Source organism: Oncorhynchus masou, chromosome 17 (assembly GCF_036934945.1).
Source record: "Oncorhynchus masou masou isolate Uvic2021 chromosome 17, UVic_Omas_1.1, whole genome shotgun sequence".
In the NCBI taxonomy this organism is placed as follows: domain Eukaryota; kingdom Metazoa; phylum Chordata; class Actinopteri; order Salmoniformes; family Salmonidae; genus Oncorhynchus; species Oncorhynchus masou.
In genome coordinates, this window is record NC_088228.1 from 21,618,441 (window position 1) to 21,633,916 (window position 15,476).

Here is a 15,476-nt window from a genome sequence, read left to right on the forward strand (position 1 = left end):
GTCATCTGCACCTGGGGATCAGTGGGTTAACTGCCTTGCTCAGGGGCAGAACAACAGATTTTTACCTTGTCAGCTCGTAGAAAGTGTTTGTAGAATATGACTGGTGCGATGTCAGCTGATGCATCACCGGAGCCAATACTCAGGTTCCCTGTCTGAACTTGCTGCGCTTAATTTGTGGTAGATGATACACGACTCAAGTGTAGGCTACCCTAGACTGTGTCTGACAAAGAGAAAACCATAGTAGTCAATTCAAAATTGAGATAAATGGGGACCATTTTCAAATATCCTGTATGAAGATTGGGTTACCCCTGCAGTTATGTCACAACGTGACATGAATGGTAAAAAGCAAGTCAAACCTTTTGGGGGGGGGTGGGAAGAGAGCAACTGCACATGAAAAAAATCTCTCGAATATATTCCACTTTGTTTCTCTTCTTAGAATTTGAGCATGTAGCATTCAAGTATGAATCAAATTTCTTGGTTAATCTCAAATACATATATTTGATAACTTTGTAAAGACATGTCCCATTCAAAAAACAATCTCACACACTGCAGGCGTACTGTAGATGCTAGAGCTAAAAAGCAACTTTTTTGAGGGGACTTTATTTCTCTGAGAATGTGTGGCATGAATATAATACAACAACTACAATACACATTTGAAAATACAATCTTACAAGCACAGGAGCATATCATCCATTCTATTTCCTATGCATGACATCTGAAATGTGATGTCTAGCTAACTCAGAGTAGGCTGGGTAGGCAGGGGACCAAACCTTAGAAGAGAGGGTCAGGGTCTATGCTATGTTATGAATGTGAACAGGAGCGGTATAACTATTCTAAAAACATGGTGTCAATGGGTCATCTAGCTCAGGGATTCTTAAAGTGGGGTCCACAGGGGGTCCGTGGTCAGATATAAAAAAAAAGTCAAACAATATACATTTTTAAAATTATGTTTAACATTCCTTTCCAGGGCCTGAGACTTGGTTCGTCTGGCCATGCACTGCTGAAGTCATAGTAAAACTATTTTTATCTCACTCGCGATGTGTTCTGATTATGAGGGGGTCCCTGATGGATTTGCTATCACAAAGGGGACCTCTATTCATAATAAAGACAACCATGTGATATACGTTACAGAGGTAAGTTATACAGTAATCCTGTGATAGAGTTGAGGCTCTCAATACTCTGCCTGGTTTGTAATGAGGTTCCCATTGAATATTTTAGTTAGTCAGAGGAACTATTTTCTGGGAGCTGTTCTGCTGCTAAGCGACCTCCTCTTCCTGGCGGCGCCCACTGGCCGGATCTTCATCTCAGTGAAATCAAGAGACATGAGGTGGCCTTTCCATGGCTCCCAGTTCACACCCTGGTAGAGGTTAGGGGGACACATGACAACACATTAGATTACACAGTCAGGCAGTTTTTCATTCTGCTTCAGTCTTTATTAGGTCTACACTCTTAGGGGGAAAAAAGTGGTTTTCTAGAACCTAAAAGGGTTCTTTGGCTGTTGCAATAGGAGAACCCTTTGAAGAACCCTCTACCTGGATTCAGGCAGAACCCTATTGAGTTCCATGTGGAACCCTTTACACAGAGGGTTGTATATGGGACCAAATTGTAATTACTTCGCTACTATGGCCTATTTATTGCCTTCCTCCTCACGCCATTTGCACACACTGTGTATAGACTTTCTTTTTTTCTATTGTGTTATTGACTGTACGCTTGTTTATTCCATGTGTAACTCTGTGTTGTTGTTTGTGTCGAACTGCTTTGCTTTATCTTGGCCAGGTCTCCGGTGTAAATGAGAACTTGTTCTCAACTGGCCTACCTGGTTAAATAAAGGTGGAATAAAAATGGATGTTATAGGCATGATATAAATCCAGTCTCCGGTAAAGAGAGGCACAGCCACACATTAGATTAGCCAGTCAGGCAGTTGTTTCATGATACTGACTGACACATGCTGATGAGCATTTTGGAACTAGTTTAAATCGATCAACATTAGGTAAACGGATGGATTTATCCACTTTGAAAACTTCTATTAACTCTGTTTGTGTTGTCTACACCAAGACAGACGTAAAATTATTAAACATATTATTAAGAGATACATGGTATAAGGTGACAGGACAAAACGCTACCCTTCCATTTTCTCCCAACATTCTTCTTTGCAGAGACACACAAACAGTTCTTGTGAGACAACAACAGTTCTTGTTAGACTTTCTGAGAATGAAAGTTATCTATTAGCCCCTGCTATTTATAAGGCTTTTTGAGAAGAAAAATAAATAGTTCATAGATGTAGGACATAGCCATTTCAAACTAAGATTGGAAAGCCCCTACAGGACGCTCATGTACAACCCCCATAGATTCTACATGATTCTATTACTGCCATCTGCTGGTACAATCTCCCACTAGATCCAAAAAACTAAAGAGCACACTTCAAGTTTCAAGTTTTGAATGTACAGTGAAATGCCTTTCTTGCCAGCTCTAAATCCAACAACGCAGTAATCAATGTCAACGTAGTACTACAAAACAATTACACACGAGAAATAAAAATAAGAAATAAGAACACTTCTTACCATGCTGTGTCTGTTGTCTCCGAATTTGCCGTTCAGGTTGGCAAGGTGACAGTTCTTGTACCACCAAGCGCCACGATGAGTCAGGGCGCAATTACCAAGAGCAATGTCATTGTCATTGTCAACAGTAGAGAAAGGGCGACCTTGATGGTAGTTCATGGCATCACCTGGAAAACAATCATATACCACATTCACAGAATTGTTGTACGCAATCCAAGTCAGAGAAGCACAGTGGTAAAAGACCCCTAAATGGCAGGTAGACGTCACACTGTCAGCTTTTATGTATTTTTCGCAAACCATTGTAAAAAATAGAATTCAAGGTATTGTGTGATAATAGGTATGTTTGTTGGTTGGAGTTGTGGTGTGTATGTGTAGAGTATTTATGCATGTATGCTTTAACAAATTGTTAGAAAGATACAAAGAGCTGGTCCACCTGCTGTTCCTCTGTATTTGCCGATGGACAGCTTGAACTTCTGCTTTGCCGGGGCTATCTTGAAGTTGTCATAGACGGCATAGGCCTTCTCTGAACCCACACCCAGGTCCACTCGCAACTCATACTGGGTCGGAGTATTGGTCAGCTCATAGATATTGTCCAGACCTATGGGTTAGAGTAACAGAATTGTGATGATGATTTACATCATCATCATCGTGGTTGTCATCATCACCATCGTTGTGGTCGTCATCATCATCATCATCAGAGCAGCAGCAGCATCATCATCATCATCATCATCATCAATTTCAATTCCATAAGAGGAACTCCTAGGGACATAACAGTCCTATTTAGATACAAGAGATTAAAAGGATGCCTTTACAGTACTAACCGAGCCAGAACTCATCAGTCATGTTCCCAAAGCCGGCCATGTACGGTCTCCAGCGCTTCATGAAGTCCATCTGTCCATTGTTGCGTCTTTGTAACACCTGTGGAGTGATATACTGTAGATCTCAGTCTCTGCTCACACACAAAGTTGATTGACAGTTTATATTGATGAGAGTAATGTTCAATCTATCCTGACATGTTTTTCTTTCAGCCATCAATAACATAAATCATAATGTACGCTAGCTTGAACATACCACCCATCCACCGCCATCAGTGTCCATGTCACAGTACACTTCCATGGGCTTGGTGCGATCACTGTTGATATAAATCGTGTAGATTCCACTTGCCATGTTACCATTCGTCTTAATCTGGGTACAGTCCATGGGGAACGGGTGCAACAAACCCACTTAAAGGTACAAGTACAATGATGTCAGTAAGCTTTCATTTTCAGGGGGGAAAAAGTAGTTGTGTTAACTAATTTACCCTGATAAAGCAATAAACAAATTGACCAGAAGGTTGGCTGTCAGTGATATTTCCCAAGTGACCAATTAAAAGATGAGAAAGGAATGAGACGTTACTAATTACACTACATTAATAGCTCAAGAGCTTAGTGAAATGCAAACATCTCCACACTGATATGTGAATAAATCAGACTAGTTTGGTCTAGGGATGAAGTTCATAGAGGGCACATCATACCTGTTTTGAATGTGGTCTCTATCACTCTGCTCCTCTTTGCTCCTCTGTAAGCGAGGAGGGTAACAATATAGTTCTTTCCCATCTCCAGGTCTGACATGGCAAACCTGCTCTCTCCTTCCCTCAGCGTCTTCTCCAAAGTCTATTCAGAACACAGAGGAATTATAATCCTTGGCTGGGACAAAGAAGAGTCACTGACACAGAATTCAAGACCATTTATGTTGATTTTACAATATTTTGCTACTAGAGGTTAGGGGTATATACACAGTATTTATTTTTTGCACAAGATGCACACCTAATATAAAATCAAGCCCGGTGTTATGGACGGGCCTTAGGGGGCCTGGTCCGCCCTACAGTACCTCCTTGCCCTTAAAATATAGATCATTTATTTGCCGGAAATGCGTGCTGACAGAAAGACATCAATCTCAGATACAAGATCTAAGCGCGTGAAACAGCGCCACTCTGTTTCATAAAAGGCGCTGCATGGTCAATCCTAAGTCTTCCTTGTAATACGGCCTCTGCAGAAGTCAGGTTATTCATACTTCTTGCGCATCACGGAGCAGAGCAGAGCTGTTGTTACGTAAATTGTCATGGAAGTGAGTTTGTGTTTATATAGGACCTCCCGCCCTCACCTACCTTCAACCAATCATGTCAATGCAGAACTCTACAGAGCACACAATTTGGCCTCAATTTGGTCAGGGAGGTGACCAAGAACCCAGTCGGAAGCCACTCCTCAATAAAAGGCACATGACAGCTCGCTTGGAGTTTGCCAAAAGGCGCCTAAAGACTTTCAGAACAGGTCTGATGAAACCAAGATTGAACTCTTTGGCCTGAATGCCAAGAGTCACATCTGGAGGAAACCTGGCACCATCCCTATGGTAAAGCATGGTGGTGGCAGCATCATGCTGTGGGGATGTTTTTCAAAGGCAGGGACTGGAAGACTAGTCAGAATCAAGGAAAACATAAACGGAGCAAAGTGCAGACAATTCCTTCATGAAAACCTGCTCCAGAGCGCTCAGAACCTCAGACTGGGGCGAAGGTTCACCTTCCAACCGGACAACTACACTAAGCACAAAGCCAAGACAATGCAAGAGTGGCTTCAGGACATGTCTGAATGTCCTTGAGTGACCCAATCGGAGACCGGACTTGAACCTAGTCGAACATCTCTGAAGCGCTTGAGAGGATCTTCAGAAACGAATGGGAGAAACTTCACAAATACAGGTGTGCCAAGGTTGTCGCGTCATAACCAAGAAGACTCGAGTCTGTAATCGCTGCCGAAGTTTCTTCAACAAAATACTGAGTAAAAGGTCTGAATACTTATGTAAATGTAATATTTCAGTTGTTTTATTTTGAATAAATTGGCTAAAATGTCTAAAAACCTGTGCTTGCGTTGTCTTTATGGGGTATTGCGTGTAGATTGATGAGGAAAAAAAAACATTTTAATCAATTTTAGAATAAGGCTGTAACCTAACAAACAAAAAAGTCAAGGGGTCTGAATACTTCCCAAAGGCACTGTACATGTCAGCAACCACAGCTGTCACTGAAACCCTTAAAAAGGAGTTGCAGTCAGTTTTGGAATGGCTGGCCAGTAATAAACTGGTCTTGAACATCTCTAAAACTAAGAGCATTGTATTTGGTACAAATTATTCCATAAGCTCTAGACCTCAGCTGGATCTGGTAATCATGTTGTGGCTGTTGAACAAGTTGAGGAGATGAAACTGTCATGGTCAAAACACATAGATTCAATGGTTGTACAGATGGGGAGAGGCATGTCCATTATAAAGAGATGCTCTGCTTCTCTGACACCACACTCCAGAAAGTATATCCTGTGGGCTCTAGTTTTGTCTTATCTTGATTATTGTCCAGCCACATGGTCAAGTGCTGCATGGAACTCCCATCTCATATTGCGCAAATGAACAGTAAACATTGTTTAAAAAAAAGTTAAAGCAACACCTCACAGCTCAACGCCTCTCCCCTATTTGACCTAGATATTGTGTGTATGTATTGATATGTAGGTTATGTGTGCCGGTTTTTAAATGTATGTAGTTCTGTCCTTGAGCTGTTTTTTGTTTATTAATGTTCTGTATTATGTCATGTTTCATGTTTTGTGTGGGACCCCAGGAAGAGTAGCTGCTGCTTTCGCAACAGCTACTGGGGATCCTAATAAAATACCAAATACCAAAAGGATGAAAGGTCATTGTGATCGCCAATACTAAAAGATAAAAAATATAACTGACAATGATAATAGATTTATATAGCTATGCACAGATGCCATAACATTGGATACATCACTGTTTACAACTACTATAGGGTGAACCATGTGAGAATCAAAGTACCTTCAATGTGCCATCCTCAGCTCTGAATGTGAGGATGTAGCCATCGATTCTGGCTAAGGGAGCAGTCCAGGTCAGGGTCGCAGCGTCCAGCTTAACATCTGATGCTTTTAGGTTCTTAGGCGAATCAATTTCTATGAAGAGAAGATCCAAAACATAAGCAATTCAGTCAAATGAAAACATGAATATGTTCAGTTGCAGTCATTGAATAAGATTCTGTATAATTTATCATGCCTTTCATTCCTCCATCTCTATTCTCCAAAAAAAGGTCACTGTATATGTCTCACATAATGAGCAGATCCTTGAACTGTTAGTCAGAGTTGACCAGCATTCCAGTAAGAGTGGAGGAACCTGCAGCTCCTCAATGATTATGCCTCCACAAGATAAGCTCCTGTTCAGTAATGACTATCTGCCTCATTGGACAATGAATGCGTGGAATTATCATGAAAAGACTTGGCTGTCGACTGGAGCCCCAGGGCAAATAGATAACCTGTCTCAGCTGCTGTGGAGCTCTTCCTGCTGACCCGGGAGCCCTTGACAGCCCAGATGTAGACTGTGTAGATGACTCCAGGCCTCAGCCCAGTCAGCCTGTAGGAGTTGCTGTCTGCCCCCACAGGGATCTCCCCACTGGAGCCCTCAGCAGAGCTGTAGCTGATCATGTAGCCGTCGATGTCCCCTAGAGGTCTGTCCCACGACACATCGGCTGTATCCTCGGTCACTTCTCTGGTCAAGAGGTTAGTAGGAGCATCCAGATCTGGAGAACCATTGATATAAGGGTTAATGCTCTTCTGTGTCATGTCATGAAGATTGTGACATTTAATTAATTTACTGTTTCAAGACCTGCTGTACCTAAGAGAGCTGTAAAATCACTCTCATTGTATAAGAGAGATTGTAAAGGGACATTTCATACACCAAAATCAAAGTTTGTCAGAGGTTTTCATGCCAAATGAATGGTCTAATATTGATATTTAAGTTCATGTGCCTTGCCATTTGTTGTGTAGATCTAGCCATGTGCCCTCATCCCAAATGAATGCAAAATATAGGCACTATCTTAAATTATGAATTTACAGTTATTTTCTTCTCCATTCATTTGGGATTTAGGCACATAGTTGGACATGAACAAATACTACAGTTTACTATAGAATACTACATTATATACAATGGAATTCTGATGTAAACTGTAGTATATTATACTACACAATGTAGTATCCCTTGGTCATTTGTAGTACATACTATATCATTTTTTACATTAATATAGTAAATAATACAGTATACTACATGCCACAAAACTACAGTAAATACTACAGTAATGTCAATAAAACACTACAGTCCGCAAAAACACTAAAGTAATTACTATAGTATTACACGACTTCGACTTAGGCCAAACAACACCCATGGCAATATATCCTCTAAACACTGGCTTCTCTGGCATTATCAAATCAAATGTATTTATATAGCCCTTCTTACATCAGCTGATATCTCAAAGGGCTGTATAGAAACCCAGCCTAAAACCCCAAACAGCAAGCAATGTAGGTGTAGACGCACGGTGGCTTTAATATTATACTACAGTATTTCATTTGCATATACCCTGCCCATTCACATATCCCAATTTGTGCCACCCATAAGTAACAAACCTACATGACAAGTATAGATTATATATTATGTTCCCTACAGGTTATAAAAAGGAGCAGAAGCTGAAAACTGTCTGTTCAGACCTCAGTCCTACCTACCTACAGGTATGGAAGCTTGAACAAAGACAAACCCTAAACTAATATCTCTACAGTGTGTGGGATCTCACCCCTCACACTCAAAAAGTATGAGACTAGTTAGTGACCTGTCTCAGCTACAGTGGAGCTCTTCCTGCTGACCCTGGAGCCCTTGACAGCCCAGATGTAGACTGTGTAGATGACTCCAGGCCTCAGCCCAGTCAGCCTGTAGGAGTTGCTGTCTGCCCCCACAGGGATCTCCCCACTGGAGCCCTCAGCAGAGCTGTAGCTGATCATGTAGCCGTCGATCTCTGCCTGTACCTTCTGCCATTCCACGGTAGCAGTGTCCTGTGTCACTTCTTTTGTCAAGAGGTTCGTAGGAGCATCAAGATCTGTTGATATAATGAGGATGGAGGCAGGCGAAATGCTGTGTAAAGCGTAATTATTTTCTATACGGACACTCATATGGTTTATAAAACACTATTGAAGCATTCTTATGGGCAGACAGAGGTCCTAGTAGCAGGCTGGAAGAGGAACACAGACAGGCTCTCTCTCTCTCTCTCTCTCTCTCTCTCTCTCTCTCTCTCTCTCTCTCTCTCTCTCTCTCTCTCTCTCTCTCTCTCTCTCTGTGAGGAAACAGGGGGAGGTCAGTGGGCTTAAGGTATGAGAGGACAGAGAAGAAATATGGCAGATGTGAGCGCACTGACAGGGGGGATCCAGACCGGAGCACAGAGCAGAGCAGGATGAGTGAGGGGAATGGGGTTGCAGTTATATGGTGGTCGCTGGAGTAAGGAAAGCGTGACATTGAGAGAGAGAGAGAGAGAGAGAGAGAGAGAGAGAGAGAGAGAGAGAGAGAGAGAGAGAGAGAGAGAGAGAGGAAGTGAGAAAACATGTAAAAGAAATCATCATTGGGCTTTTCCTCCATGACTCCGCCAAGGTCAGCTCTATGTCTCCGCACTATCCGCATCATGAAAACTGATTAATGATGCATCCAAAGACAACGTTCTGGGAATGGGGGCCACATATACGGTTTAGCTGTTGTCTTTTTGCCACTGTATGTGGGTACATTGCTCGTCAAGCTCAAAGAGATTAGTCGCAAAACAATGCCAACAAGTTAATTAACAAAGTAGCAGTAGACTTTGAGAAAAGCATGTGCACGGTGTATGAGTTAAGCCTTTTCTCTGTTGTCCCAAGCTGAGACCTTAATTTCCCTGCAAAAGGGAGAACTTGTCAGAAATGTCTTTCTTACTTATCAAAAAGAAATGCAGACAGACACACATGCTACAGCTTTATCATCCTCTAAAATGCATGGTTGTTCATGCTTGAACAGATCAGCACTTTGGTAGGTGTTTTATTTCCGTGGGAGAGGCTGAAGACAGCCTGGCGAGGCCGTGGCGTATGACAGATTGGGATAGCTCAAGGTTCTGCCGCCACAGTGGCTGAGTGGAAGACTACAAAACACTGGTTGTGGTTTACCATGTGGAAAACAGCTATTCCATCATAGGCCTCCTTACAGGCCTTACAGCCTGGGGAGCGAGCTGCATTTACACGATAGCCTTACTTAAACGGGCAGTGACGGCAGAAAGTTGAGTGCTCGAGGAGCCCAAGGGAGAGCTGTGTCAGAAGGTAGGGCCGGACGATACCAGTATCGCAATATTCTTTCCATGGCGAAAATGAAAACCCGGAGCAGATGAAACTCTTTGGTATGTAAAATATTGCGTGCTATACTTCACCACCGTGGCCTATTTATTTCCTTAACTTACCTCATTTGCACTCACTGTATATAGACTTTTTGTTTTGTTTTGTTCTACTGTATTATTGACTGTATGTTTTGTTTATTCCATGTGTAACTGTGTTTTTGTATGTGTCGAATTGCTACGCTTTATCTTGGCCAGGTCGCAGTTGCAAATGAGAACTTGTTCTCAACTAGCCTACCTGGTTAAATAAAGGTAAAATAAAATAAAATAAATACTGTAGCTTGGAAAATAAATACATGTGAATCTGGATGACAACATAATTATGTTTGTTTCCAACATCAGGGCTGTTTTCCTAAAGGATTTAATCCGCTTCGTGTTTTGTTTCCTTGCCAGGATACTAACGAGTATCGCGATACTGGTATCGTCCCGGCCCAATCAGAAGGGTGCCATTTTTCTTAACAGCAGTGTACATGGTTATGTACAGGTATGTATAAACCTAAAGTTTACCCACACTGAAATTAGCAGCTCATAACTATTTCTGAAGAGGTTTATTAGGGGAAGAAGAGATTAGTAACTTCAGCACCTCAGAATAACTCTGAAGAATAAGGACTAAGGGCGCCAGAGTCCGCCTCCACTTCCTGTACGTACCAACTGCAGCCCGGCTGTACTCCACAGCTCCACAGGACCTTCGAGTCCAGGGACCATATAGCATGAAGGCTAAACACATTCCCTGGCTTTCCCCTAGCTATGCAGCTGCTTCTGGTTATATGACCACTCCTGCGTAAACTTGATTGAATCTGATTAGGTAACACCAGCAGACTACTATGTTGTGTTTATTAGCCTTACAATCCTCTGGCAGGTCACTATGACAGGTAGCGATTCAATCGATTTTGGCTTGTTCAGATGCTGTAATAGCTCGCTATAATTCATGTCTCCTAACTGCGCCCTGGGAAACGTGTCAAGGTCTAGCACTGTACTCCACTGTTTCATTGTCTATGAAATAGGGATTTATGATGACCACACAGTAGAAGAGAGAGCCCTTTGTAGCCATTGAATAAAATGGCATGATAGTATTTGCATGCCTAAAATGCATGCACGCATGACTGTAAGTTGCTTTGGATAAAAGTGTCTGATAAATGGAATATATATATATATATATATATATATATATATATATATATATATATATATATATATATATATATATATATATACATACAGTGGGGAGAACAAGTATTTGATACACTGACGATTTTGCAGGTTTTCCTACTTACAAAGCATGTAGAGGTCTGTAATTTTTTATCATAGGTACACTTCAACTGTGAGAGACCTAGCCTCAGTGCAGTGGGCAGCTGGGAGGAGGTGCTCTTGTTCTCCATGGACTTTACAGTGTCCCAGAACTTTTTGGAGTTAGAGCTACAGGATGCAAATTTCTGCTTGAAGCTGGCCTTTGCTTTCCTGACTGACTGCGTGTATTGGTTCCTGATTTCCCTGAACAGTTGCATATCGCCGAGACTATTCGATGCTATTGCAGTCCGCAACAGAATGTTTTTGTGCAGGTCGAGGGCAGTCAGTTCTGGAGTGAACCAAGGGCTATATCTGTTCTTAGTTCTGCATTTTTTGAATGGAACATGCTTATCTAAGATGGTGAGGAAGTTACTTTTAAAGAATGACCAGGCATCCTCAACTGACAGGATGAGGTCAATATCCTTCCAGGATACCCGGGCCAGGTCGATTAGAAAGGCCTGCTAGCAGAAGTGTTTTAGGGAGTGTTTGACAGTGATAAGGGATGGTCGTTTGACTGCGGGTCCGTAGCGGATACAGGCAATGAGGCAGTGATCACTGAGATCCTGATTGAAGACAGCGGAGGTGTATTTGGAGGGCCAGTTGGTCAGGGTAACGTCTATGAGGGTGCCCTTGTTTACAGATTTAGGGTTGTACCTGGTGGGTTCCTTGATGATTTGTGCGAGATTGAGGGCATCTAGCTTAGATTGTAGGACTGCCGGGGTGTTAAGCATATCCCAGTTTAGGTCACCTAACAGAACAAACTCTGAAGCTAGATGGGGGGCGATCAATTCACAAATGGTGTCCAGGGCACAGCTGGGAGCTGAGGGGGGTCGGTAGCAGGCGGCAACAGTGAGAGATTTATTTCTGGAGAGAGTAATTTTTAAAATTAGTAGTTCGAACTGTTTGGGTATGGACCTGGAAAGTATGGCATTACTTTGCAGGCTATCTCTGCAGTAGACTGCAACTCCGCCCCCTTTGGCAGTTCTATCTTGACGGAAAATGTTATAGTTGGGTATGGAAATCTCAGAATTTTTGGTGGCCTTCCTAAGCCAGGATTCAGACACGGCAAGGACATCAGGGTTGGCAGAGTGTGCTAAAGCAGTGAGTAAAACAAACTTAGGGAGGCGGCTTCTTATGTTGACATGCATGAAACCAAGACTTTTTCAATCACAGAAGTCAACAAATGAGGGTGCCTGGGGACATGCAGGGCCTGGGTTTACCTCCACATCACCCACGGAACAAAGGAGGAGTAGTATGAGGGTGCGGCTAAAGGCTATCAAAACTGGTCGCCTAGAGCGTTGGGGACAAAGAATAAAAAGAGCAGATTTCTGGGCATGGTAGAATATATTTAGGGCATAATGCGCAGACAGGAGTATGGTGGGGTGCGGGTACAGCGGAGGTAAGCCCAGGCCCTGGGTGATGATAAGAGAGGTTGTATCTCTGGACATGCTGGTTGTAATGGGTGAGGTCACCACATGTGTGGGAGGTGGTACAAAGGAGGTATCAGAGGTATGAAGAGTGGAACTAGGGGCTCCATTGTAAACTAAACAATGATAACTAACCTGAACAACAGTATACAAGGCATATTGATATTTGAGAGAGACATACAGCAGGCATAAAGTAATCGCAGGTGTTGATTGGCAGAGTGGAGAAATGAGTGGAGAACAGGAGGGATTCTTAAAGAAAACTAACAGGTCTGTGAGAGCCGGATTTCTTACTGGTTGGTAGGTGATAAAATACGCATGTCATGCAATAAAATGCAAATTAATTACTTAAAAATCATACAATGAGATTTTATGGATTTTTGTTTTCGATTCCGTCTCTCACAGTTGAAGTGTACCTATGATAAAAATGACAGACCTCTACATGCTTTGTAAGTAGGAAAACCTGCAAAATCGTCAGAGTATCAAATACTTGTTCTCACCACTGTGTGTGTGTGTGTATATATATATATATATATGTATATGTGTGTGTGTGTGTGTGTGTGTGTGTGTGTGTGTGTGTGTGTGTGTGTGTGTGTGTGTGTGTGTGTGTGTGTGTGTGTGTGTGTGTGTGTGTGTAATGCACTCTCGCTGCAATGTTCATAGTAAATAAATACTGAGTCTGTCCTAAAAGAGAGAGGTATTGAAAAGCCCTTTTCCTCTCTTGTTGTAAGTGGAGGACCGGCCACTTGTGTGAGAGAACATTCTGTAATGTATAACTTGCTGAGAGGAGAGGAAAATGCTCCTATAATTGAGGCTTCCATACTGTAATGTGAGCTGTCAGGGGCGGCCCCGCAGGATACAGTTTCATACTCTGTACAGTTAGTAGGAGGCTCATATATTCACAGACAGTCGCAGACATAATAGACTGTCTCTTTGTGAATGCTATTATGTTTGTTTTTTCCTATTTTTCTTTTACATGTGTGACTTTATCGCTCTGAGGAGAACAAACCGTGCAGTAGCAGTAATAGATGACCCTTTTAAAAGCACCCGGCCTACACACTCATCTTGAACTAATTCTATGCCTATCTAAGGGAACTCAGGAGTTCCCGAATTACAAAATCACTATAAGCCTTACGTGCAACTCCTCACGTGAAGGTTTAGGACAAGCCACTGTGAATCATGTGAAGATTAGCTCTGTAGGGGAAGCATGTGTGAGATCATGGAAGCCACCTGACAACCATCAAACGGGAGCGCTTACAAGAGTTAACTCCAAATGAAAACCATTAAAAGTCGCCTGAGAGTTGAGAAAACCAAGTGTCATCAGCGTAACGAGACGGAGAGCTCTCCTTTTTGAACTACTACATCACCCTGACATAAGGAGCAGCTGCCATTGTAGACCAGTCAGTCAGTCAACTAGGAGGCAAGTAACAGGTTGGATAGGACCAGCTGTAGAAGTTAATATCCTTAATGAATTCATCCTCAAACAACTCGACAGAATCCTTGTGAAGTCCAAATAAGGGATTCCCATGTTAATATTTCTTTAAGGACCAGATGGCTTACATAAATCATGGACTATTCTCACCTTAAGGCTCGGATCATTGGTGACAATATCAAGCTGTTACACAATGTGTTCTACTACCATTTTAGTCATTTAGCAGGCACACTTATCCAGAGTGACTTACTGTATTGAGTTCATATATTTTCCTACTTGTCCCCCGTGGGAATCAAACCCAAAACCCTGGCATTGCAAGCACCATTCTCCTCTACCAACTGAGCCACATGAGACTATTGCTCAGGTAGATCAGCTTTTTAAAAATATATTTTCCTTTATTATTTTCCCCCAACCCTATTTAGAGTAAAATAGTAGGCAACAACACATAGGTTTCTACTTCCAGTTTATACATACTGTATATATGTTACGGACACAATGTATTTTACAATCGTTATTTTTTGTTTGTTTTTAATCCCATCCTTCAGCTACCATCAACCCCTCCCATCTATCTCTGAAGAACATCCACTGCCATATATTTGTATCTGTGCTGTTTCACAAAAGTTCTGAACCTATATACATTTTACGGACACGGTATATTTTACATGAGTTATCTTGTTGTTTTTAATCCCACCCTTCAGCTCTGCTCAACCCCTCCCATCTCTCTCTTAACACCATCCAATTTCTATTTCAATTTGCCAAAAATGTGTCAACTGTGCTGTGATGTTTCACAAAAGTTCTGAACCTTTCTATTCTCATAGTTTCAACAGATTGTAAATTAAAGATAAACATTTTTGCTAAAAGTATTTTTATATTATTGATTGATTGACGATGACTTTTAAAATCCCCCAGTAGTGCTATCTGCAAAGTTAGCTCCAGGTAAATGTTGCAATTCTTCAGTCATTCCTGAACCTGCGACCAAAAAGCTACATATGAACAGTACCAAAACAAATTATCTAATGATTCGGTCTCTTCGCAGCAAAATCTGGAGAGCAGGGATGGTTGTATCCCCCATATTTATAATATTCTAGCGGTTGCAAGAATTGTGTATAATACATGTATTTTTTAAATGATACGCTTTTACTCTGCCGTTGTTTGTGTGTCAGTTCATAAACCATGTGCCATGGAATCGGTACATTGAAAATCTATTCCTAACTATTTTACAATCTATACGGCACAGCTGTCAATTTTTTGGCCCTTAAGTTAAACTGGTATACTTTTTTATTTATCACACTTTTCTTTAACCAATTTTGGTCTTTAATGCAGGGCCAACAGACAAGTTCCTTACTTTTTCCCCCTTCCACTTGCCTCTTCCATTCTTGCGCTAACCACTCTTACCTCAATTATTAGAACCTGTCCAAATTATTAGACTGTCATTTCTGACCCATAATCACCAGCCATAATTATTAGACTGTCATTTCTGACCCATAATCACCAGCCATAATTATTAGACTGTCATTTCTGACCCATAA

General features: G+C 41.8%; 1 protein-coding gene across 2 annotated transcripts in view; it reads right to left on the bottom strand.

Annotated features, from left to right (window-relative positions):
• Positions 1-558: 558 nt before the first annotated feature.
• tnn (tenascin N) overlaps positions 559-15,476 on the bottom strand; it is a 32,623-nt gene continuing 17,705 nt past the window's right edge. The window contains exons 7-15 of one of the 2 annotated variants that reach the window (XM_064992732.1): positions 8,236-8,499; positions 6,892-7,155; positions 6,405-6,535; positions 4,072-4,210; positions 3,630-3,781; positions 3,380-3,476; positions 2,992-3,156; positions 2,562-2,725; positions 559-1,357 (exon numbers count right to left, since the gene is read on the bottom strand). In XM_064992732.1, the coding sequence (XP_064848804.1) occupies positions 1,232-1,357; positions 2,562-2,725; positions 2,992-3,156; positions 3,380-3,476; positions 3,630-3,781; positions 4,072-4,210; positions 6,405-6,535; positions 6,892-7,155; positions 8,236-8,499 (1,502 nt within the window). In that variant the 3' untranslated portion in view covers positions 559-1,231. The remainder of the gene's footprint in view (positions 1,358-2,561; positions 2,726-2,991; positions 3,157-3,379; positions 3,477-3,629; positions 3,782-4,071; positions 4,211-6,404; positions 6,536-6,891; positions 7,156-8,235; positions 8,500-15,476) is intronic. The other variant, XM_064992733.1, reaches the window with a different exon arrangement.